The sequence below is a fragment of the Ovis aries genome, chromosome X (genome assembly GCF_016772045.2).
Source record: "Ovis aries strain OAR_USU_Benz2616 breed Rambouillet chromosome X, ARS-UI_Ramb_v3.0, whole genome shotgun sequence".
Classification (NCBI taxonomy): Eukaryota; Metazoa; Chordata; class Mammalia; order Artiodactyla; family Bovidae; genus Ovis; species Ovis aries.
Genome location: NC_056080.1, coordinates 13,022,783 through 13,045,525, shown reverse-complemented (window position 1 = coordinate 13,045,525; position 22,743 = coordinate 13,022,783). Strand labels below are relative to the sequence as shown.

Sequence of the window (22,743 nt, the reverse complement as noted above, 5' to 3'; positions counted from 1 at the left end):
CATCTTCCTAAATTCCATATATATGTGTTAGTATACTGTATTGGTGTTTTTCTTTCTGGCTTACTTCACTCTGTATAATCGGCTCCATAACGGACTTTTGGACTCAGAGGGAGAGGGAGAGGGTGGGATGATTTGGGAGAATGCCATTCTAACATGTATACTATCATGTGAATTGAATCGCCAGTCTATGTCTGACGCAGGATGCAGCATGCTTGGGGCTGGTGCATGGGGATGACCCAGAAAGATGTTATGGGGAGGGAGGTGGGAGGGGGGTTCATGTTTGGGAATGCATGTAAGAATTAAAGATTTTAAGATTTAAAAATAAAATAAAATAAAATAAAATAGAAAAAAAATATATTATATTAACAAACAAACAAAAAGGGAAAGAATCTAAATATCCAAAAGAGGCTTTTTCAGATAAAAGAAAATTCTCTTTTATTTACAGAACTGAATATTAAGTAATGTTAAATGTTGGTTACTTCCTAATATGGGGAAATAAAATCATGGCAATAAAAAATAGAACACAGAAAACTACATACAGAATGATCTTTTAAGTGTTTTAATGTATAGAAAAAAGTTCGTTCACTGTTAGAAGGGCTATATCTCTGTATGATAAGTTTATGGGAGATCCCCTGGACTGTTTTTGGTATAACACAAATTTATTTAAATATATTCACATACTTGTAGAATCAGAACAAGCCTAAAATAATAAAACCCACAAGCCTCAGTTGCGTACAAATGTATTGCTTCAGTGGCCATGGATCTCCACGCTATACGCCCACTGTTTTTAGTCACGTGTGCTCCTTAAGGATCATCAAAGTGGACTTCCTCTGGCTTCTCAAACATGCCCCATACCTTCTCACTTAAGCATCTCAACCTGGACTATGTGATCCACCTGAATCACATTCGGTATCTGGCTGGCCGAGTTCTAGCATCTCCCAAAGTTCTTGAGAAATACCGCTTTTTCTGAGGTTTTTCCAACTGCGCTAACCCAGTCACCCAAATTAGATATTATTTTTCCTGGTCTTGGACTCCTACAGAAATGATTTTAGCATTCCTATTCTTCTGGACAGCATTTGCCTTTAATATTTCTGTCTCAACACCTTTACTAGATTGTAGTAGTTCAGGAAGGGGCTCTATCTCTAATATTGGCACACTACTTCCCAGAATTAAACAGGAACGGAATAAATTTTTGTCACAATAGTTGTCTCTTGCCCTGGCCACAAGAAAGAGGAAGAGATAATGGGAAAAGTTTCTCATCTGAGACTCAGCATGAAATTTCTCAGAGGAACAATGAGGGATAAAAAGGACAATTAGCAGTGCTACAACAATTACGACCTTCGAATTTGTTCTTTTTGCAGCTACATATCTATCCATAATTGGTAATAATTTCTGTGGAAACAAAAACATGCTTGGAATTTCCAAGAACCCACCCCCAAAAGAGCTGTTGGAGTTCAGCCACTGTGTAAACTGATAAACTGCAGAAAATATTTTCCTTTAGGAAAAACATGTTTGCTTAAGTCTGCCTAAAGCTACTTCTGAAACAAAATATTGTTAATGGTGAGAGAAAGGGGAGAATCAAAGAGGAAGGAGGAAAGTGGTTATTCTCAATATCTAGCTAACTTCTAAAAAGTAAACTTGAAAGGGAGAACACAGAGAAATCATAAAACCCTTTGTGCCAGTTTCCCACTCTACCTTTACCCAATGCTCTATTTCACAAAACAACTGAAATTTAAGGGGAGAAAGCCTCAAGAATTTTTCTTTTCCTTACCAATGCAAGTCTTTAATTAAATCAGTATTTGCCATGGCTGTGCAGATAACTCATTCACACATATTTGGTTTTCACACAAAACCCTCCTTATACTTAATGCCACACAGTGCTTTACTTTGAAATAACACTGGTCTTTATGAGACATTCTGTGAGGACTGCTCCCTGCCAGATTTTTGTGGGGGAGAGGAGACAGGACAGCCCTTCATACAGACTTGGACTCATCTTCATATGTATATGTATATTTATATTTAAGCATTGCTATATTCAGTCAATGACTATGTATTGAGAACTGTGCTAAGTATACAGAGGTGAGTCCGACCCTGCCCTCACGGCCCACAGGTTGCCCCAGACCCACATTTTACTGAAGGAAATGAACAATAGTAAGTCAACAAATGAACGAGGGCGGTTACAGGTGATGATAACCATAAAGGAGACAAGACAGGGAGGCCATTTAATAACCAGAGTTATAGGTTATGATAAGAACTGTAATGGAGACAAGACAGGCAGGCCATTTAATAAACAGCAAAGGTCTCTCAGATACATTTAAACCAAGATGGAAAAGCAGAACCTAGCTATGCTTGGTGGTCTTCCAGGCAGAGAAATGGAAAGGTCCCGAGATGGAAACAGACTCAAGTCAGTTTGAAGGGCATAAAAGAAGCTGGTCACACTATTCTGTGGGTCATATTTGTAGGTTATGATGTTAATTTTGTGCATCAGTGTACCACGGAGTCATAGGTTTTCAACATAAGTATTCTTTAATGAACTGTTGCTTCAGTGACATGTATGAGTGTGTACTAGACTGCAATATATAATACGTTTCTTATTGTGGGCAGTGGTGAAATCTGCACTGAGCAAGAAAAGTAGTAACATGAGGATGGTGTTGCAGGCCACCAAAAATAACTGAGATTTTTTTTTTTTTTCTAAACACAGTAGAATGGTACTAGAGGGTTTCAAGCTGGGGAGGGCCATGATCTAATTAGGTATGTTGGTGTTGCCAAAAGATTACTACAGTGAATTCAGAAGACCTGAGCACCAGTCCCATCTTAGCTACCAAGGAGTTTAAGCAAATCATTTACTCTCTCCAGAGTTCACTTTCTTCATTGTAAAAACGAGGAGGTTGGACGGAGATGACCTTTAAGATTTTATCTATTACTAAATTCTCCTGGCTATATCCTGCTTCCTCCCTTGGGCCTAAGTAAACAACTATTGGTGAGTACTAGCACATTAGGTCAAGTTCTGGGTTACTTCACAATATTATAAACTATACAGCTAAGACGGAGAAGGCAATGGCACCCCACTCCAGTATTCTTGCTTGGAAAATCCCATGGATGGAGGAGCCCGGTGGGCTGCAGTCCATGGGATCGCGAAGTCGGACACGACTGAGCAACTTCACTTTCACTTTTCACTCTCATGCATTGGAGAAGGAAATGGCAACCCACTCCAGTGTTCTTGCCTGGAGAATCCCAGGGACAGAAGAGCCTGGTAGGCTGCCATCTCTGGGGTCGCACAGAGTTGGACACGACTCAAGCGACTTAGCAGCAGCAGCAGCATACAGCTAAGAATGTTTCCACAGAAATCAATTTTAGAATTATCTCTTTACTGGAACCAGCTATCTCATTGGGCTAAAAGTGAATTAAATGCTTTTGCAACTCTCTAGTAGAAGATTTGGGGTGTGAAGAAAATTGACAGGGAGGGATGAGAAGATTTACTGACCAGGTTATTCAGAACAGATTTCTTTATTTGTTCTAGGTCATCAACTGACATACAAGCTAGTGCCATCTAAAGTTGCAGGGACCCCTCAGCACTGAAGTCAAGATGTAGAAGCTGAACTTCTTTCATGTAACCAAAAAGACTACTGAGAAAACTACTTACTGAGAGCCTACTATATGCTAACCCCATGCTACACAGTTTGCTATACATATTTTCATTTAATCCTCCTAGTCAAACTTCACAAATATGGAATCAGGGGCTCAGAAAAGACAAGCAAACTATTAAGAGGAAGGGTCAGGATTGGTCTTTAGTCTGTACTTACAATAAATTATCCTGCAGGATTTTGAAAATTACTGTACAGGTATTAAATCATCAGTTAAATATTGGACAACTCCAGTTATCTGTGACATGTGGACAGAGAGGTTCACCCAATAAATCAATTTGGGACGCACGGGTACTTTGCTAGGTACAGTGTGAGATGAAAAGAACCTGCTCCAGCACAGGGGGGCCTACTTGGCGGGCACCTGCTGGGTGGTATAAAGTGGAATTAGGCAAACTAACCCAGGGATTCAGATACCCAATTAAGCACACGTGACTAATATTTTGGCAATTTCCAGGTTCATTTTTCTCGATTGTTGTTCCTGATACTGATAGGTCAGCAGAAGAACGGCGTCATCTGAGCTGAGGGCCTAACAAGTGTCCTGAAAGTTCCATAAACTCGAGATACTTGAAACACGAATTTCTAACTCACATTAACCCTTTAGGAAGCAAGAGGCACGTCACTTGGCCAACTGGAGCATTATCCTTGCCATATTAAGGAGAGAAAACTTAGAAAACGTGTAAGGCACGGTCCTCGTGAGGATCGAAATGGTCCCTGTCGGCTTCCACAGAGACCCAAGCAAACATCTCAGCAAAGTTGGGGCCGCTCATGGCACACCTGCCTCAACACCAAGATCACATACTGTGATCTGTACTGTACCCACCTGTCACATACTCAGCTTCAAACCTCCGTCGAACCTCAGAGATGAGCTTGGCTTTATTCTGGGCTTGATACTAGAAGAGAGACACGAAGGGACGCTTAGACGTTACAGGCACCATCCTACCTCCCCTCTGCCCAGCCCACCTGCACCTGGGCGTGTGGCCCCCTAGCCTCGGAGGCGGCTTCGGGGTCCGGGATAGAGGGGCCCGGCAGTGATCCGGTCAGCTCCTCACCTCGGCGATAGTAGCGGTCGTCGACATGATCAGAGTTGGCGTTGCTCCTTTCCACAGCTGCGGTCCGAATATCTCAGCACTGGGAAAGCTGGCCAGGAGGTAAAGAGGGAAGGGCGGGAGGTGGAGGCGGTCGCGTGACAACGGAAGGAAGGCGGAAGCGTCGCCACACCGCCCAATCTAGTGCGTCCGCTCGGGTCTGGAGGCGGGACCAGGCCCTCAACCTGGCTTTCCATTCGTTTCGCGTTCAGACCCCGCCCCCGACGTCCCCTGAACTGCGGACCCTCCCCCGCTAGCCCGCGAATCTCGGGCTCTTTCCTGGCAAAGGTCCGCCCGTGCGAGCTTCGGTTGCCATTCACTTTTACAACATTCCCCGGAGGCCCCGCCTCCTCAGGCTCCCATGGCAACCGAGTTCTGGCCGGATGGGCAGGCTCCGCCTCCTCTGCGCTGGACGCAGCCTCCGGCCTGGACCTCCCAAGATGCAGCGCGCAGGCGGGAGGTTTGGAGCGGCAGGACACTGTACGTATTTTTGGCGTTGCTGCTGCGGGGTGGTTGCTGTTGTGCTGAGCAAGGGTCTCACGCGTAGAGGTAGGGCTGGCGGCTTGTTCCCTGACCCGACTTTCGCCGAGAGGTAGCGGGGCTGGGCTTGGCTCCTAGTCCCGTTATTGCGGAAGACCGGTTAGGAAGTGGGCATCCCCAGGCCTGTGCACCTCTTTCTCTGGAATGACAACTAGATTATTCCTAGTGCTTTCTCTATTTGGGAATTACTTCACTTGCAACTTTCTTCACTTCTGCAACATCTCTCTCACTTGGAGTATGAGATACTTAACAAAGGATTTAATTTTGAAATCTTTGAAAGAGTTATGTAAAGTTTAAAGATATAAAGCGTCTTCAGTGTGTTCGAATCCTTGCGACCCCATGGACTGCAGCATGCCAGGCCTCCCTGTCCATCACCAATTCCCAGAGTTTACTCAAACTCATGTCCATTGAGTCAGTGATGCCATCCAAACATCTCATCCTCTGTTGTCCCCTTCTCCCGCCTTCAATCTTTCCTAGCATCAGTCTTTTCCAGTGAGTCAGTTCTTCACATCAGGAGGCCAAAGTATTGGAGTTTCAGCTTCAGCATCAGTCCTTCCAGTGAATATTCAGGACTGATTTCCTTAGGATTGACGAGTTGGATCTCCTTGTAATCCAAGGGACTCTTCTCCAACACCACAGCTCAAAAGTATCAATTCTTTGGCTCTCAGCTTTCTTTATAGTCCATCTCTCACATCCATACATAACTACTGGAAAAACCATAGCTTTGACTGGACCTTTGTTGGCAAAGTAATGTCTTTGCTTTTTAATATGCTGTCTAGGTTGGTCATAGCTTTTCTTCCAAGGAGCAATTGTCTTTTAATTTCATGGCTGCAGTCACCATCTGCAGTGATTTTGAAGCCCAAGAAAATAAAGTCTCTCACTGTTTCCATTGTTTCCCCATCTATTTGCCATGAGGTGATGGGACCAGATGCCGTGATCTTACTTTTCTGAATGTTGTTTTAAACCAACTTTTTCACTCTCCTCTTTCACTTTCATCAAGAGGCTCTTTAGTTCTTCACTTTTTGCCATAAGGGTGGTATCATCTGTGTATCTGAGGTTATTGATATTTCTCCCGGCAGTCTTGATTCCAGCTTGTGCTTCATCCAGCCTGGTATTGTGTGTGATGTGTAAATTAAGATAGTTCTCACCTGGGGCAGTTTTGCCCCCCGGGGGACTTTTTGACCATGTCTGGAGACATTTTAGCTTGTTGCAAGAGAAAACTGCAAAGAAATTATAAGAACAGTCCCCATACTCCCACCAGCCATAGTCAAACAGGATGGACACTTGAGCATCTTTTTCCCCAAACTTATTTTATATATTTACTTTATGATGGGGGGAAATGAACATTGTGTTCATTTTATTTGTAATATTATATTTGAGTATATCCTTGAAACAGTATCTCAAGTATGGCTAAAGTCTCTGTCTGGCTCCACTCCCCTACTCTGATATCTTTCTTCTCCAGAATAGAGAGTCACCAGAATTTGTCATGAATCCTTACACCTTTGCTTTTTAATTTTGGACCAGGCTGCCTATGTTTGAGGGAGAAGGCAATGGCAACCCACTCCAGTGCTCTTGCCTGGAAAATCCCATGGACGGAGGAGCTTAGTAGGCTGCAGTCCATGGGGTCGCTGAGTCAGACAGGACTGAGCGACTTCACTTTCACTTTTCACTTGCATGCATTGGAGAAGGAAATGGCAACCCACTCCAGTGTTCTTGCCTAGAGAATCCCAGGGACGGCAGAGCCTGGTGGACTGCCGTCTGTGGCGTCGCACAGAGTCGGACACGACTCAAGCGACTTAGCAGCAGCAGCCTATGTTTGAATCCTGTCTCTGTCTCTTCCAATCTGCAGGCCTTTGTGAAGATCCTTAAATTCCATGTCTCAGTTTCCCCATCTGAGGATAATAGTACCTATAGTGTAAGGATGTTCTGAGGAATAAGTGCATTAGTCCAAAGTGCTTAGAACAATGCCTGGCACAGAAAAAGCAGCCAGGGAATGTAGCCATTGTAGGTAAGCAAAGTATATTATGCTGTTTTATCTGTTTTGATTTTGATGCATAATATACTAGAGTATACATATTTCTGCAACTTAATTTATTTTCATTTGATTTTTGAAATCAAGCCACAATGTTGCTGTTCAGTCTAAGTCGTGTCTGACTCTTTGCAACCCCTTGGACTGCAGCACACCAGGCTTCCCTGTCCTGAGTTTGCTATCTCCCTGAGTTTGCTCAAATTTATGCCTATTGAGTAGATGGTGTTATCTAACCATCTCATCCTCTGCCTCCCCCTTCAACTTTTGCCTTCAGTCTTTTCCAGATCAGGATCTTTTCCAATGAGTCATCTCTTTGCATCAGGTGGCCAAAGTATTGTAGCTTTAGCATCAGTCTTTCCAATGAATGTTCAGGATTGATTTCCTTTAGGATTGATTGGTTTGATCTCCTTGCAGTCCAAGGGACTCTCAAGAGTCTGCTCCAACACCACAATTCAAAAGCATCAATTTTTTGGCACTGAGCCTTCTTTATGGTCCAACTCTCATATCCATGCACGACTACTGAAAAAACCGTAGCTTTGACAAGATGGACCTTTGTCAGCAAAGTAACGTCCCTGCCTCTTAATATGCTGTCTAGGTTTGTCATAGATTTTCTTCCAAGGAGCAAGCGTGTTTTAATTTCATGGCAGCAGTCACCATCCACAGTGATTTTGGAGCTCGAGAAAATAAAATCCATCACTGCTTTCATTTTTTTTCCTCATCTATTTGCCGTGAAGTGATGGGACCAGATGCCATGATCTTAGTTTTTTGAATATTGAGTTTTAAGCCAGCTTTTTTGCTCTCCTCTTTCACCTTCATCAAGAGGCTCAATGATACACATTTAATTCATTCCTCTTAGCTATAATATGATATTCCATCCATATATATTCGTTCCCCTATTGGTGGTCATTGAAGTTTTTGCTTTAAAAAAAAAATAGCACAGTGAACATTCCAGAAAAAAGTCTTCATTATTATGTAGGATTATTTCTCTTGGTTAATATCTAGAAATGAAATTTCTAAGTGTATGCATTTCTGTTCACTGCCAGGTTGTCTTCCAAAGTCTCCCTTTAATTAAGTACTTGTAATTATTTCCTAATTTATGACTTCACCTCCAGTGTCGCTTCACTCCCCCATCTTCAACACTGTCACCAGGATCTTTATTACTCAGAAGTACAATCCTGTGGTTTCTATTTTTGAAATCTTTCAGTGGTTTAACATTCCTTAGAGAAAGTTAGAAGTCCTTAGTATGGCATCAAGAACCTTTAATCTTTCCTGATTCTCTCAGTGGATCACATTCATTCAAATTTCAGATACACTAAGTGTTGCTGGGAAAGAGAAAGGAGATTTGACTTGGGCAGGCCTCAACAAATGACTTCTAGTTATATAATAGGTAGAAGAAGTTTTAACAGTGAGCCTATTCTGTAGCCAAGTTAATTTACTAGGTAAACAATGTCCTGTATGTTGGAAAAATTATTATCTCTGTGATTTATGCTCATAAGATTATGTTTAATATTATGAGGTGAAGTTTACATTTGAGTGTTATAATTCTACCTTTTTCCCAAAGGTAGAATTCCAAAGACACTTTGCATTGGTCACAGTCTGTCGATTGGTTTCTTAGAGAAGTTTATAGCTTTCATATGTATATAATATAGTGCTCTTTTAGGATCTTCCTGTACCAGACCTGGTTCTGAAATTTATAATGCCAAATGTATTTTTTAGCATTTAATAGAAACATTGTTTATTTGTTGGGAGACTGGAAGAGAAGGATGGATAAAGGTGATAATTTGTTGCCTATATTTAGGTTAGCATGTATCATTTTTCTAATATACTCACACATCTGTTTTCATTTTATGTGTAAAATATACAATCAACTTTGATGTGTGGTGATACAGGACAGAAAAAGCTCAAATTAATTGCCTAGTATTTTATAAATAATCTGCATCCAAATCTTCCTTCCTGCTGCTTTCTTTCCCCTAGCCTCCTCCAGAGCTGTGACTGGAGGTAAAACTTAACCGGTTTGAGTTACCTGTTTTTTTCTGCAACCACTGTTGGAAGAGTACTAAGTAAAAAGTCAAATGACTAATACGCTAGAATACTAAGCCTGGTATCCTGATTTGATTAATCAAGACTTATTTATATTGGTTTAAGAGCCTCTACATTGAACCTTAGTTTCACTTGTTTCCAGATTATTTCTATCTTAAAACTGAATATTACCACTTATTCCATAGCTTTAAAGTTTTTTCTTGTGAACATATGCTCAGAACTTTTACCTTTAATGTAGATATTGCATTAGTATAAAATAAAACAGATATGTGAATTCAGTAAGCATTGAGATTATTTTAGAAAGTTTGAAGGAAAAAAGTTATCCTTATAAATTAGTAGTTTAGCTTCTGATTTTTAGCTCTGAAGATGATCCATGTAAAATAACTTATCTTGAAAAAGTGCATGTTTTTGCAGTAGTACTTAAAAATAAAAAATAGCCTTTCATATAACAGCTGTGTTTTTAAATCTGTTTGAATCTAAGTCCATGAGAATAAGTTTTCTGTTTGCCTAGAGCTCATGCTCAAAGCTTGTAGCAGTGGTTTGCAACTTTTTATCTCTATTATCACTCAGCATCTATCTTTCCAGGCCATAGTTCAGGGATACAAATCATAGATTTGGGGGCTGGTTGGGGTGGGTGGGGGAGTACAGCAGTAGGTGCATGCAAAACTTTTGAATTAGGGGCCAGTTACCAGATAAGTTTGTGTTTTAGAACAATAACTGAGGTAGCATAAATGAATGGACATATTGGAGGAGAGAGAGACTAGAGTAAGGAAGGCTGATAAAGGGCGTTTGCTGCTGCTGCTGCTGCTGCTAAGTCGCTTCAGTCGTGTTCGACTCTGTGCAACGCCATAGATGGCAGCCCACCAGGCTCCCCAGTCCCTGGGATTCTCCAGGCAAGAACACTGGAGTGGGTTGCCATTTCCTTCTCCAATGCATGCAAGTGAAAAGGGAAAGTGAAGTCGCTCAGTCGTGTCTGACTCTTCGCGATCCCCTGGAGTGCAGCCTACCAGGCTCCTCCATCCATGGGATTTTCCAGGCAAGAGTACTGGAGTGGGGTGCCATTGCCTTCTCCGGATAAAGGGTGTTTACTGCAGCCTAAATGAGGGATGAAAGCCTCACAGACACAACTGGGACAGAAAATTGTAAGAAAGAAGTTTCTAAGTTAAGAAACTTAGTTATAGCATTAAAAGAATACAATGTCAGGTGCCCGATTTTCCTAACTCTTCACTTTATGAAGGGGCAACAATACATACTCTAAAGTTTATTGAAGGGGATGATTCTACTGACCTTTTAGCACTGAGATCCTCCTTACTCCTGCCACACTTGTGGGTAAACCAGAGCATTGTGTTGATGACCCATTAGTTGTGACATTTAATATTAAAATTACAAAATCCTTTTCTCAGTGCAAGTTATTTTTGTTTATTTTCAGTATTAGAAAGTCAAGACCTTTTGAAGTGAGTAGGTAGTAAAAGATGATGAGTTCTTAGATCTTTACCTCCGAATATATAATGTTAAAAAAAAATCATTTAGTGCCAAAAAAGCAAACTCTGTTAGAAGTCTCCTAAGAGGTCTGAGATGTCTGTGGGAAATTTGAAATAAAGAAGTTATTAGTCATACATTTTCATGTAATGTAACCAATTTCAAGTAAAACATAGTTTCACAAGTAAAAGCTACACCTTTGATTTCACTACCTATCTGCTTTACTGATAAAGCTTAAGCTGCTCTGGGATACCTGTTTTCCCAGATCTTTGCTTGAGTTGCCTAACAAGCCAGGAAGTCATTTGGCTTTTGCTAGTTTGTATTATCCAGTATCTCCAGTTGCTTCAGTAATTCTTCTAGAAATTCTCAAAAACAATATAATAAATTAGATTTGAAAAGAAATGTTGTGTAACAGATTACTCCCAAATTTAGTGTAAAACAACAAACATTCATTATCTTAAAATTTCTGAGGACCAGGTTTTTGGGAACGGCTTAGGGGTGGTTCTGGCTCAGGAAGGCTTGACTGGAGTTGGGAGATGTGATCCTAGGAAGGCTCACTCACATGGCTCTTGGCAAAAGGCCCCAGTCCCTTGCTAGCTGTTGGCAGGAAGCCACAGTTCTTTGCTCCGTGTGCCTCTCCACAGGGCTGCCCAAGTGTCTTAATGATATGGCAGGTGATTTTCCCCAGTGCAAATGATCCAAGGAAGAGGTCACTGAGGAAGCCACCATGCTCTGTGACCCAGTTTGCTTCTATATTCTGTGCCTGGAAATGAGTCATGATGACCAGGCCTCACTCAAGGAGAGGAGATTTAAGTGCCACTTCTTAATAACAGGAGTTTCAAAGAAATTTGTGAGGGTCTATTAAAACCACAAGTGATGTATTCGGAAGTTCGACAATAAGGTGCAGCATCTCCAATTTAAATGATCTGATATGCTTTTAAGTAGAGTTGCCTGTAAATCAAGTCATTTTAATAAAATGCAGGCTACATTAAGTTAAATGAAATGATTATGGTTCAGTGATACTTTTTTCTAATTGGATTGTTGGTAGATTTTTATAATCAAAGAACAAAACTTAAGCCTTTGGAGTTTGCTTCTCATTCAAAAGAGGAAAACTATATTACTTACTTGTACATGACCTCGTTTTCGTTTATTTCTAAAGTACTTGATTTTCCTGGTGTAAATAATCCACAAATAAGAGAAAAGAGAGAGTATGAGTTAGAGTTATTTAAAGTGACAAGAGACCTTTCAGCATTCACAAACCATTAACTATACAGTTGCTCTGATGTTTCTAAGATTAGGTACTGTATGAGCCAGAGCTAGCCATGATGGTAAGAATGATGGTAGTTAACCTTTTCTAGCACTTTCTATGGGCCAGGTTCTATTTCAAGTGAGTTCTATTCATTAATTCTGGTACCTTGTAGGTTTGGCGCTGTTACTGCACACTCTTACATAGATGTGGATGTGAGCTGGCTTAAAGGGACTAAATAACTTGCTCTAAATCGCACATCTAAGGAAAGGCAGGCCCACCATTCAGAGGGTGCTCTGATGGTTCTTAGCATATGCTAAGCATTTGGTAACTATTACAGGAGTGACTCCTGGGGCCAAGCTATGGTGGAGGTAATGGAAGATAATGGCCACCTCCTTCCAAAGGTCCCATGCATGCACTGCTGCACTCCGTGCCCCCGACCCTGCAGAAGGCCACCGCTGACCCACGCCTCTGCTGGAGACTCCTGGACACTCACGGGCAAGTCTGGGTCAGTCTCTTGTGGGGTCACTGCTGCTTTGTCCTGGGTCCTGGTGCACACAAGGTTCTGTGTGTGCTCTCCAAGAGTCTATTTCCCAGTCCTGTGTAAGTTCTGGCAGCTCTATGGTGGGGTTAATGGCGACCTCCTCCAAGAGGGCTTATGCCATACCCAGGCCTCCTGCACCCAGAGCCCCTGCCCATGCAGTAGTCCACTTCTGACCCATACCTCTGCAGGATTCACTCAAACACAGTTCTGGCTGTCTCTGTGGGGTCTCTGGGTCCTGGTGCACACAAAGTTTGTTTGAGCCCTCTGAGCGTTTCTGGTGGGTATGGGGTTTGAGTCTAAACATGATTTTGCCCCCCCTACCATCTTGCTGGGGCTTCTCCTTTGTTCTTGGGCCTGGGGTATCTCCTTACAGTTTCTCAAGCACTGCACAGCTGCTGCTTCATCTGGTCCCATCACTTCATGGCAAATAGATGGCCAAACAGTGGAAACAGTGGCAGACTTTATTTTGGGGGGCTCCAAAATCACTGCAGATGATGACTGCAGCCATGAAAGTAAAAGACGCTTGCTCCTTGGAAGAAAAGCTATGACCAACCTAGACAGCATATTAAATAGCAGAGACATTACTTTGCCAACAAAAGTCCGCTAGTCAAAGATATGGTTTTTCCAGTAGTCATGTATGGATGTGAGAGTTGGGCTATAAAGAAAGCTGAGTGCTGAAGAATTGATGCTTTTGAACTGTGGTGTTGGAGAAGACTCTTGAGAGTCCCTTGGACTGCAAGGAGATCCAACCAGTCCATCGTAAAGGAAATCAGTCCTGAATATTCATTGGAAGGACTGATGCTGAAGCTGAAACTCTAATACTTTGGCCACCTGATGTGAAGAGCTGACTCATTTGAAAAGACCCTGATGCTGGGAAAGATTGAGGGCAGGAGGAGAAGGGGACAACAGAGGATGAGGTGGTTGGATAGCATCACTGACTCAATGGACCTGAGTTCGGGTGAACTCCGGGAGTTGGTGATGGACAGGGAGACCTGGTGTGCTGCGGTCCATGGGGTCGCAAAGAGTTGGACACGACTGAGCGACTCAACTGAACTGACTAGAGTGACTCAGCATACATAGCCAGTGAGTGAAGAGACTTCACCATCTTTTTCTTATGTGTTTTCTCACATGAGTTCAATGGAGGGGGTGTTCCTTTGTTCTTTATTCTGCCTTACTAATTATCTCAAGTTGCCTTTCTTATACCCAGTCTTCAGAGCAAGGGAATACGTGCCAGGACAATGTAGTGGTTAGAAGTATAGGGTCAGGAGCCAGAGGGCCCCTCTTCTAAATCTAGTGCCATTGCTGATTAACTTTGTAACCTTGGGAAATTTTCTGACCTTCATTAAAATACAGTTTTCTCATTTAAGAGGCAGGGCACCTAAAGCCAGTGCTCTGGGACAACCCAGAGGAATAGGGTGGGGAGGGAAGTGGGAGGGGGGTTCAGGATTGGGGGCACACATGTATCAGTTCAGTTCAGTTCAGTCACTCAGTTGTGTCCGACTCTTTGTGACCCCATGAATCGCAGCACACCAGGCCTCCCTATCTATCACCAACTACTGGAGTTCACTCAGACTCATGTCCATCGAGTCAGTGATGCCATCCAGCCATCTCATCCTCTGTTGTCCCTTTCTCCTCCTGCCCCCAATCCCTCCCAGCATCAGAGTCTTTTCCAATGAGTCAGCTCTTTGCATGAGGTGGCCAAAGTACTGGAGTTTCAGCTTTAGCATCAGTAGATGATGGTAAACTTAATAATAGGAATAAATGTTGGACTTTGCTAATACCCAAGTAAAAGATGATGTGGAGTTTCAGCTTTAGCATCATTCCTTCCAGAGAAATCCCAGGGCTGATCTCTGTGGCCAATTCATGTTGATGTATGGCAGGAATCATCACAATATTAAGATTATCATCCAATTAAAATGAATAAATTAAAAGATGGGATATTAAGAATACTTACCTTAAAAGAATATTTGTGAGTATTAAATTATGCATGTATTGTACCTGGCATACAATAAGCATGAACAATTTCTGGCTATTTTTTAATTCTTGTGTTCATTACAATATCTAATCCTCTGTTTTTTTCTACTTTGAATAAGAATAGTGACTTCCTTAGGATGTAAAACTGCATTGCTTTTGCAAAATAAGATTTAAATTTTATTCCTATTACTCCTATGAAGATTTTTTTTTGAAGTCATGTTACAGCATTTCCTGGTTTCCACCACTCCCCCCGCTCCCATCCCCCACCTTTCCGGGCTTTCATTTTGGCTATCAAGTCTGTAGAAGCTCCTTTCTCAGGGAGGCAGAAACCCAAGTGCCTGGGCTATGGGAGCAATCTAATATGAATCCTTGACTGACTGAGATGTCATTATAGAGGGGCTAAGACGTAGAAGGAGAAACCAGGTTAGGACTGTATGTTTGAGAGACAGAGGTAGAACCCTTAAGAAATTCTCTGAGCCAGAAAGTTTGCAGTTCTTTATAATGGAGCACTTGTACCTTTTAATAGATGCTGTTAACAAATTCACTGATCTTCTGTGATGTGCTTATTTGCCTTCTTTGCAAACTGTATTTTTTAAGGGCTCTACAGAAATGACATTTGGGATACAGGTTTTTTTAAACTTTTTATTTTATATTGGAGTATGCAAGAATGAATATGAATTCCAGGACACACTGGGCTTCCCCAGTGGCTCAGCGGGTAAAGCATTCCCCTGTAATGCAAGAGACACGGGTTTGATCTCTGGGCCGGGAAGGTCCCCTGGAGGAGGGCATGGCAACCCACTCCAGTATTCCTGCTTGGAGAATCCCATGGACAGAGGAGCCTGGCGGGCTACAGTTCATAGGGTTGCAAAGAGTCAGACACGACTGAAGTGACTGAGCACATAGTCGATTAACAATGCTGTGTGATTTCAGCTGGACAACTGAGGGACTCAGCCCCGCATACACATGTATCCAGTTAGTTCTTTCTGGGGCTGTTAGTAGTCGTTCTCCACTCTTCTCGAGTAGCATATTGGACACCTTCCAACCTGGGAGACTCATCTTTCAGTATCATATCTTTTTGCCTTTTATACAGTTCATGGTGTTCTCATGATAACTATACTAGGGTGGTTTGCTATTCCCTCCTCCAGTGGATCATGTTTGCCAGAACTCTCAAAACTCTCCACTCTGACCTGTCGGTCTTGGGTGGCCCTGCTTCACTGAATTATGTAAGCCCCGTTGCCACAACAAGGCAGTGATCTGTGAAGGGGATACATGTATCCATTCCCCCCTAAGCCCCCCTCCCATCCAGGCTGCCACATAACACTCAACAGAGTTCCCTGTGCTATACAGTCGTTTCTTGCTAGTTATCCATTTTAAATACAGCAGTGTCTACATATCTATCCCAGATCCCCTAACTATCCCTTCTCCCCATCCTTTCCCTGCCCTGCAGCCATAAGTTCATTTTCTTAAGTCTGTGAGTTTGTTTCTATTTCATAAATAAGTTCATTTGTATAATTTCTTTTTAGATTCCACATATAAAGGATGTCATATGATGTTTCTTCTTTTCTGTCCGACTTCACTTAGTGTGACAGTCTCTGGGTCCATCCATGTTGCTGCAGATCATGTTATTGAGATACAGGGTTTGATAAGTGTGACATTGGTAAGATAGCATAAAAAGCTAAAAAATGTTAATAATGTTTATAGTTGCCTGTGTAATAGTTCTCTAACAAAAACATGTGTTTTCTTTTCAGCTCTGCCTACTCAGTGGCAGTTTCCCTCATTTCATTTTTAGGTTTAAAAGCATCAACTGGAATTGACTTACTTTCCAAAACTGGACCAACACAAATTGGACTTGATACTGTAGATTCACTAGCAAACAAGCAATGTCATCTAATGAACAAGAAAGGCTCTGCTGTTATAATGGAGAAGTCCTTATTTTTCGTTTGTCTGAAGGAAATTTTGTAAATGAAGGGCCTAAAAAAACTCCTGTGTTACATGTCAGAAGAATGGTATTTGGCAGAGGACCAGGGGGATTTGTTCAGAAATCCACTGGATTCCTTAGCATAAAAGAAGAATACTCTCATTTAAAAATTATGTGTTGCAACTGTGTTTCAGATTTCAGAACTGGAATCAATCTGCCTTATGTTATGATACAGTGCATTAAAGAAAAGAACATTTTCAAATATTTTCTACTGTTTCTTCATGGTACCAATAAATTTGAAAAGTGTTTGAGTTTTAGACTAGGCTATGAGATGAAGGATAGTATAAGGGTCCTTAATGGCCCTTTAGTTTTATGGAGACATGGTCAGACATTCTTTTATGTCTCTTCTCAAACTGGCAAAGTTGTCACTGTGTCTATGAACTTTTCCTCTGTTGTGTGGGCAGGGGAGATTGAAAATCTAGGTATGGTTTTGTTAGGACCAAAGAGATGTTATTTATCTGCAGAAGGATGCACTCCAAAGCCTTCAAAATCAGATTATGCAACTTGGAATACCCACTTTTGTGCATACTCTCTTGAAAGGGCAGAAATAATAAGTGATACATATATTATCCCTCCTGCTTATACCAGCATGATAACATTTGTACATGTCTGTTCAACTGAGATTGTCAATGGCCAGTTAAGAATGTCTCTGATTGCCCTTACTCAAAGAAATCAACTGATTTCATTCCTAAATGGGACTCCTACAAGTGTGTGCCAGCTTCCATTTGGAGATCCTTGTGCAGTTCAACTTGTGGATTCAGGTGGAGAAGACCTCCTTTTCATCATATCCTTTAAGTCCAGTGATGCGTGTGCTGTTTGGGAAAAGAACTTTCAGGTATGGTACTTATAATCATTCAGTTGCCGTCATCTTAGACCTACTAAGCATCCCTACGCTTCATAGGATTCCTCCTAGAGTCTTATTATCCAAATTGATTTTTAGTCCTGCACTTAAGGAAATAATGTATGTTACAGCATTCCTTTTTCTTAAAATGATTACCTGAATGTTATTTAATAAGTTTTGCTTTTCCATTTTGAGTCATAAAACCCTTGAGTTTTTGGAAATACATGAATACATAACTACAATTATTATCTATTTGTCTTTTACCATAACTTTCTAATTTTCATTAATGTGGTAATAATTGGATTTGTATTTTTACTTAGAACAAGACCATAAGCCTTTCTGGAAAACTCAAATCAGTTGTTGAACTCTGAAGAAGTTGGTAGTTGTCATTTTAAACTTGAAATCTAGAGGAGTTCCTTGAAACCTGTCATTATCTCTTTAGAGACAAATGATGGTTCTCCAGAGAAAAGCAACATGTTAATTTTTCTAGAAATTGTTGCTTAGAGAATTGCATTACGTTACATTTTGAAACTCAAGAGTTGTCCTCTGAAAAAGCATTCACATTTTATCTATATATAGTCATGTCTTTTAATGTAAGGTTTGAAATTGCTTTAAAATACTCACTGGTATTGAACGTTCAATAACAAGTAGAAAGGTGTAGAAAATGAAAAGGAAATTGGAGGATTGGAATCATGTGTCTCCAATAATATCTCTCTGACCCTGATGTTTTGTTAACATTGCATCCTCCCGGCATAAGATGTTTATCAGCACATTCAGTTATGTGTGCTGAAGTGTTAATAATTTGAGATCTTCCAAAGCAGTTTTTAGTACATTATACAGCTTTTAAAGTTCTTGTGCTACTTTGGAAAGCAAAAAGCAGCAGATACTGCCTTCCTTGGTGTGCCCTGTTCATTTCATTAGAAGCTCAGTTAAAATTTCTCTCATTGTATTATCACCTTGATATGAAATATTGATAAATGTTTCAGAAAGCTTGAAAAGCTTTTTTTTTAATTTGAATGTGTATACGTGTGTTTGTGTGTGTGTAGAAATAGGTTGAAATTATGTTTTATGAGACTTTTCCTTGTAGACTAGATTACCTTGATGCTAGTAGGAATTATGTTCAACCTCTGCAACACATAGAGGACTTAAATTCTCAAAAGGAAAATCATTTGAAAACTGTCCTGTTTTTATTTTGAGAGCAATCTTTAAAAGCTCATCACACTTCTCTTTCAAGGTTTTGTGGGAAGGTAGCATTTTCTGTTTGAAGAAGTGGTGTGGGGAAAAGCATCTGTTAATGGTAAAGCCTATACTCCTTATTGGGGTTAGAGTAGTGGGAAGAACACTGTTAACCTTGGGTTTCAATCCCAGATGAACACCATACTCGTGTTACCTTAAGGGATCTATTTACTTTTTGTGAACTCATTTTCTGTCTGTATAAATTTGTGATCATCTTGCCTCGGAGAGAGGAGAATTCAATAAAATGACGTTGTAAAGTGACCTGGACAGCACCTGGTGCTCAAGACAAGCCCAGAAAGTGGCAGCTACTATCGTGTTGGATGAAGGCTAGGGCTATCATCAGCAATGGTGCTTACCTAAGGTTCCCTCTTCACCTGGCTAAGGAGTAGTAACTTCCTGTCTCATTCATTCAGTGGAATAGTCCTCTCTTACTTGAAATGGGTCCCCTGCTTGACACTGTAGAACTCTGCCACCGACACATTACCCAAGGCAGAAGACTGTATCACTGTTTGTACATGGGCCTGTAACTGGTGGGCTCTCTGCTTTGAAATCGTATCCTAGGGTTCTTTTTCTGCACTAGACCACCAGGTTATTTACCTCCGTCTCTACTGACAGTTGCTATGCTACCTTTTCAGGGATTCCGTACTTCTAAGCTGTTCTCAAGTGCCCAGTACTGAATGCTCAGGAGCTACATCCTGATACCTACAAGTTAAGCGCTTCTAGATTGTCTCCGATACCTTGCCACTCTGGGAGTTTCACAGCTCCTGTCCCTGTCATGGTGTTTATTTATACACACCTACTTAAAAAGAAAACGATGTAGCTTATGGTAAAATACTTGATTACTTTAGCAACAAGAATAAAGGTTAAGAATCTACAGGTAAAAGGGGGAATAATCGTGTCAGAAAACCTGAGTTAAGGGAAGTAATTGCATTTGAGCAATTACACTTCGTTTAGCAGTTAAGAGAAATAAAGTAAATACAGGAGGTTTTGTAATTGAATGGAACATACTATTAAGGGGAAAAATATTTTTCTCATTGCCTAGCGAAAGGAATTTCCTGTTTGTGGTATCAAGAGGTTTTAAATAGTACAATGAATACATTATTGAGTAATAAAATGGTGCCTTTGATGGTTTTGCCCCCAAATGGGAGAAAACATCAGATGTAGTCTTCCTTTGGGTTGGCTGTGGATTTCATCCATCCATCCTTTTACTACTTCATTACAAACAGGAATTAAGGCAACTTACAAAGATAGGTGAACTACAAATAAGCATAAATTAGAATAAATAATGAAAATCAAGGTTACTATTTTCTGAGATCAATGCTTCATGAAGGCTCTAGTCCTTAATCCAGTGGTAGGGCTTGAAAGAGAGAGCTGAGTGTGGATAAAAACATGATTAGCTTTTCTCCTAGGCTTTTTCTTTTGAGTAGAAATTATCTCTGCAGGTTGGGGCAAGTATCCTTGTAGCAGGCATTTCAAAATTGAGATTATTGTCAAGTATGTGTGCAACAGATAGTGGTGTGTTGTCCAGTAGAAAGAGGCCAGTATGTTTAGAGGCGTAATGTCCAATATGGTCAGTAGTCACTGGCTCCAGGTGGTGATTCAGCATTTGCAGTGTGGCTGGTCAGATTTAGGATGTGCTGTCCATGTCAAATACATAGCAGATTTCAAGGGCTTAGTAGAAAGTGGGAGTAAAATATTAATAATTTTTCTTGATTCTGTTGAATTGAAGTGATAATATTTTAGCTAGACTAAAATGCCTTTTAAAAGTAAAATCACCTTTTTACTGCTACTAGAGAATTTTCTTTTATTGGCTACTGGAAAATTGAAAGTCATGTCTGTGCCTTGCATTTGTAGCTCATCTATATTTCTTTTGGACAGCCCTCTTCTAGAGCTAGAGATTGCAGGTGTGTGTACATGCATGCGTGCATAGCTCTGTGGTGTTTGTGTGCTGAACACATTCTTATTACTAGTGTCTCTTGGCATGGTTCATTATCATGCATGCTACTCGTGGTGGAGTGGTGGAACAAAGGGAGGCTATGGGTTTACAAATAAGCTTTCTCCCTGCATGAGTGAAAACTCACTGTTTTGAGTGAAACATCACTGCTTTGGAATTAGCCTTATAGGGGAAAGATCGATATTTGATTATGTAGCTTGAAGAGTCTTATGTATTCTTCCTTGAATGCAAGCTTCCCTCTACCTGGAAGATGATGTATCCATTCTTCTGGGGTTCTGCATGGGGTTTTCAGCTTTTCTGCCTGAGGGAGAAGAAATTTCTGATCCCTCTGTTGGTTTTCCAGGGGATCAATCTGGAAGCCTTCAGCTTTTGGATCTTTAAGAAGTTGTCTTCTATTTTAAACTTGGAATTTCACGTTCTGGTATAAATTTAACAAATCATTCCAATAGGCTGTGATGATTCTAGGTGCCCCACTGTTAGGATCTCTTCCCTTCTGTGCCCCACATAATCACTCTGTTCTCTCCTACCAGAATTCAGCATATATTAATTAATTATAATTTCATATGGACTCTTACTCTGCTTTGAGAGCTCTTAAAAGTGTTTGCTAGTACCTTCTAGTTACCTAACGCAACTGAATTCCTTGTGTAATTGGTTTGATCATAAATACATATCCACTAAGGCTTATGGAGTGAGGGTTATCCTTAAATTAACCAGTTAGAGAATGAATCTTCACTAGAGTTAGTCATGAGAAGTGTTAACATTTATAAATTATAATAAAAATTTTATATAGGAATCAGGAATGTGACAGCCCCTGGACAAATGTTGATAAAATATTAAATATAAGTATCTTGCTATCTACAAATTTATGACTCCTTATGTCTTCTGATCTCCCAATATCTTTATTTTAGTTTGGTTCTTAGTGTTTGCACTACCATTTTCATGACTGACTTGTAAGATCGAAGATGACAAAGTGGATCTACATGCACAAAAGGATTTAGCTCACTTTCTATGTATTCATGTGTCCTTTCTTTGTTCCTTCTTTACCACTCTCTTTCAGGTCGCTGCCAAGTGGCAGAAGATTAGTTCAGTACTGATAGATGACTTCTTTGGAACTGGAACGGAACAAGTACTGCTACTTTTTAAGGACTCCTTGAATTCAGATTGCTGGAGTTCCTTTGAAATAATAGGCCATGACACCTTAAACTGTTTGGTAGGTTCTGTTTACTTTTTATACATTACTTTAAGAATGTTTTAGAAAATGTGAGTACTTTAAAGCTTTTGACTTACCTTTAAATATTTGTTTCATACTTTTGACCCACCTTTTAAATATTTTGATTGCATATTAAAAATACATACATTGAATCTTTTAAATAGTATATTGACTCTCCTTTCAACAAATGTCATGCAATTGTATACCAAATGTTATACAAACAGTATACCATTACTGTTTTTGGTGTAAATTTGAAATACAGTATATCTGGTATTTGCTCATGACAATACTGTAAATTAACTTCATCATTGCTTCTGAAGAGCACATTTTATGCCAATAAAGCATGGTGATATTAGATTTATTAAGGAATAAAATCAAGTGAAAGTGCTTTATTAAAAGAAGTAACAGTTCACAATGTGTTAAGATCTTGAACGTAAGAGAAATAATACCCCAAAAGTTTCAGACCTATCTTAAATACCTCTGAGCCTCAGTTTTTTTATTAGTAAAATGACAATAATTCTAATTCTCTCTAGTTAGGACATTTTATAAAAACCTAGTAAGCTGACACTTTTTGAGGCAGTATACAAATGTTCCATGGGTGGTGATAGTGGTATTCATTTTTTTCCTAGTTAGGAGAAAATGGTGTATATTGTGGCACACTGCTTTTTGGATAAACTTTAATTGTATTTTGTTAATCTTAGGAATTTTCAGTTTATTTCAAAATTTCAGTTTTAATGTGCTGTTTTGTTTACTAGAGTGAAACGTTGGATTGCAATGAAGATGACCTATTTGACGACAAACATGAGAATTGTTATTTGGTGGTCCTACCTCTGGAAAGAAGATTGAAAGTTAGTGTCTGTTTCCTTTTGTTTTTTTTGGATTAGTGCTGTTCTAAATGAAGGAAAGAACATTGAACGAAAGGTCCTTAAAGTATAAGCAATGC

The 22,743-nt window shown here is 40.4% G+C and overlaps 2 protein-coding genes across 8 annotated transcripts in view; one reads left to right on the top strand and one right to left on the bottom strand.

Annotated features, from left to right (window-relative positions):
- Positions 1-4,768, bottom strand: part of MOSPD2 (motile sperm domain containing 2) — an 89,713-nt gene extending 84,945 nt beyond the window's left edge. For both annotated transcript variants that reach the window (XM_012106241.5, XM_004021920.6), the window contains exons 1-2: positions 4,694-4,768; positions 4,465-4,534 (exon numbers count right to left, since the gene is read on the bottom strand). In XM_012106241.5, coding sequence (XP_011961631.1) covers positions 4,465-4,534; positions 4,694-4,720 — 97 coding nt within the window. In that variant the 5' untranslated portion in view covers positions 4,721-4,768. The remainder of the gene's footprint in view (positions 1-4,464; positions 4,535-4,693) is intronic.
- Positions 4,769-5,166: 398 nt separating this feature from the next.
- The window catches only part of FANCB (FA complementation group B), a 31,839-nt gene continuing 14,262 nt past the window's right edge, over positions 5,167-22,743 (top strand). The window contains exons 1-5 of one of the 6 annotated variants that reach the window (XM_060408242.1): positions 5,167-5,209; positions 16,105-16,238; positions 16,330-17,394; positions 21,648-21,800; positions 22,556-22,648. In XM_060408242.1, coding sequence (XP_060264225.1) covers positions 16,462-17,394; positions 21,648-21,800; positions 22,556-22,648 — 1,179 coding nt within the window. In that variant the 5' untranslated portion in view covers positions 5,167-5,209; positions 16,105-16,238; positions 16,330-16,461. Of the gene's footprint in view, positions 5,279-12,403; positions 12,572-16,104; positions 16,239-16,329; positions 17,395-21,647; positions 21,801-22,555; positions 22,649-22,743 lie in introns of all 6 variants that reach the window. The other 5 variants (XM_060408241.1, XM_060408244.1, XM_060408245.1 and 2 more) reach the window with 5 other exon arrangements.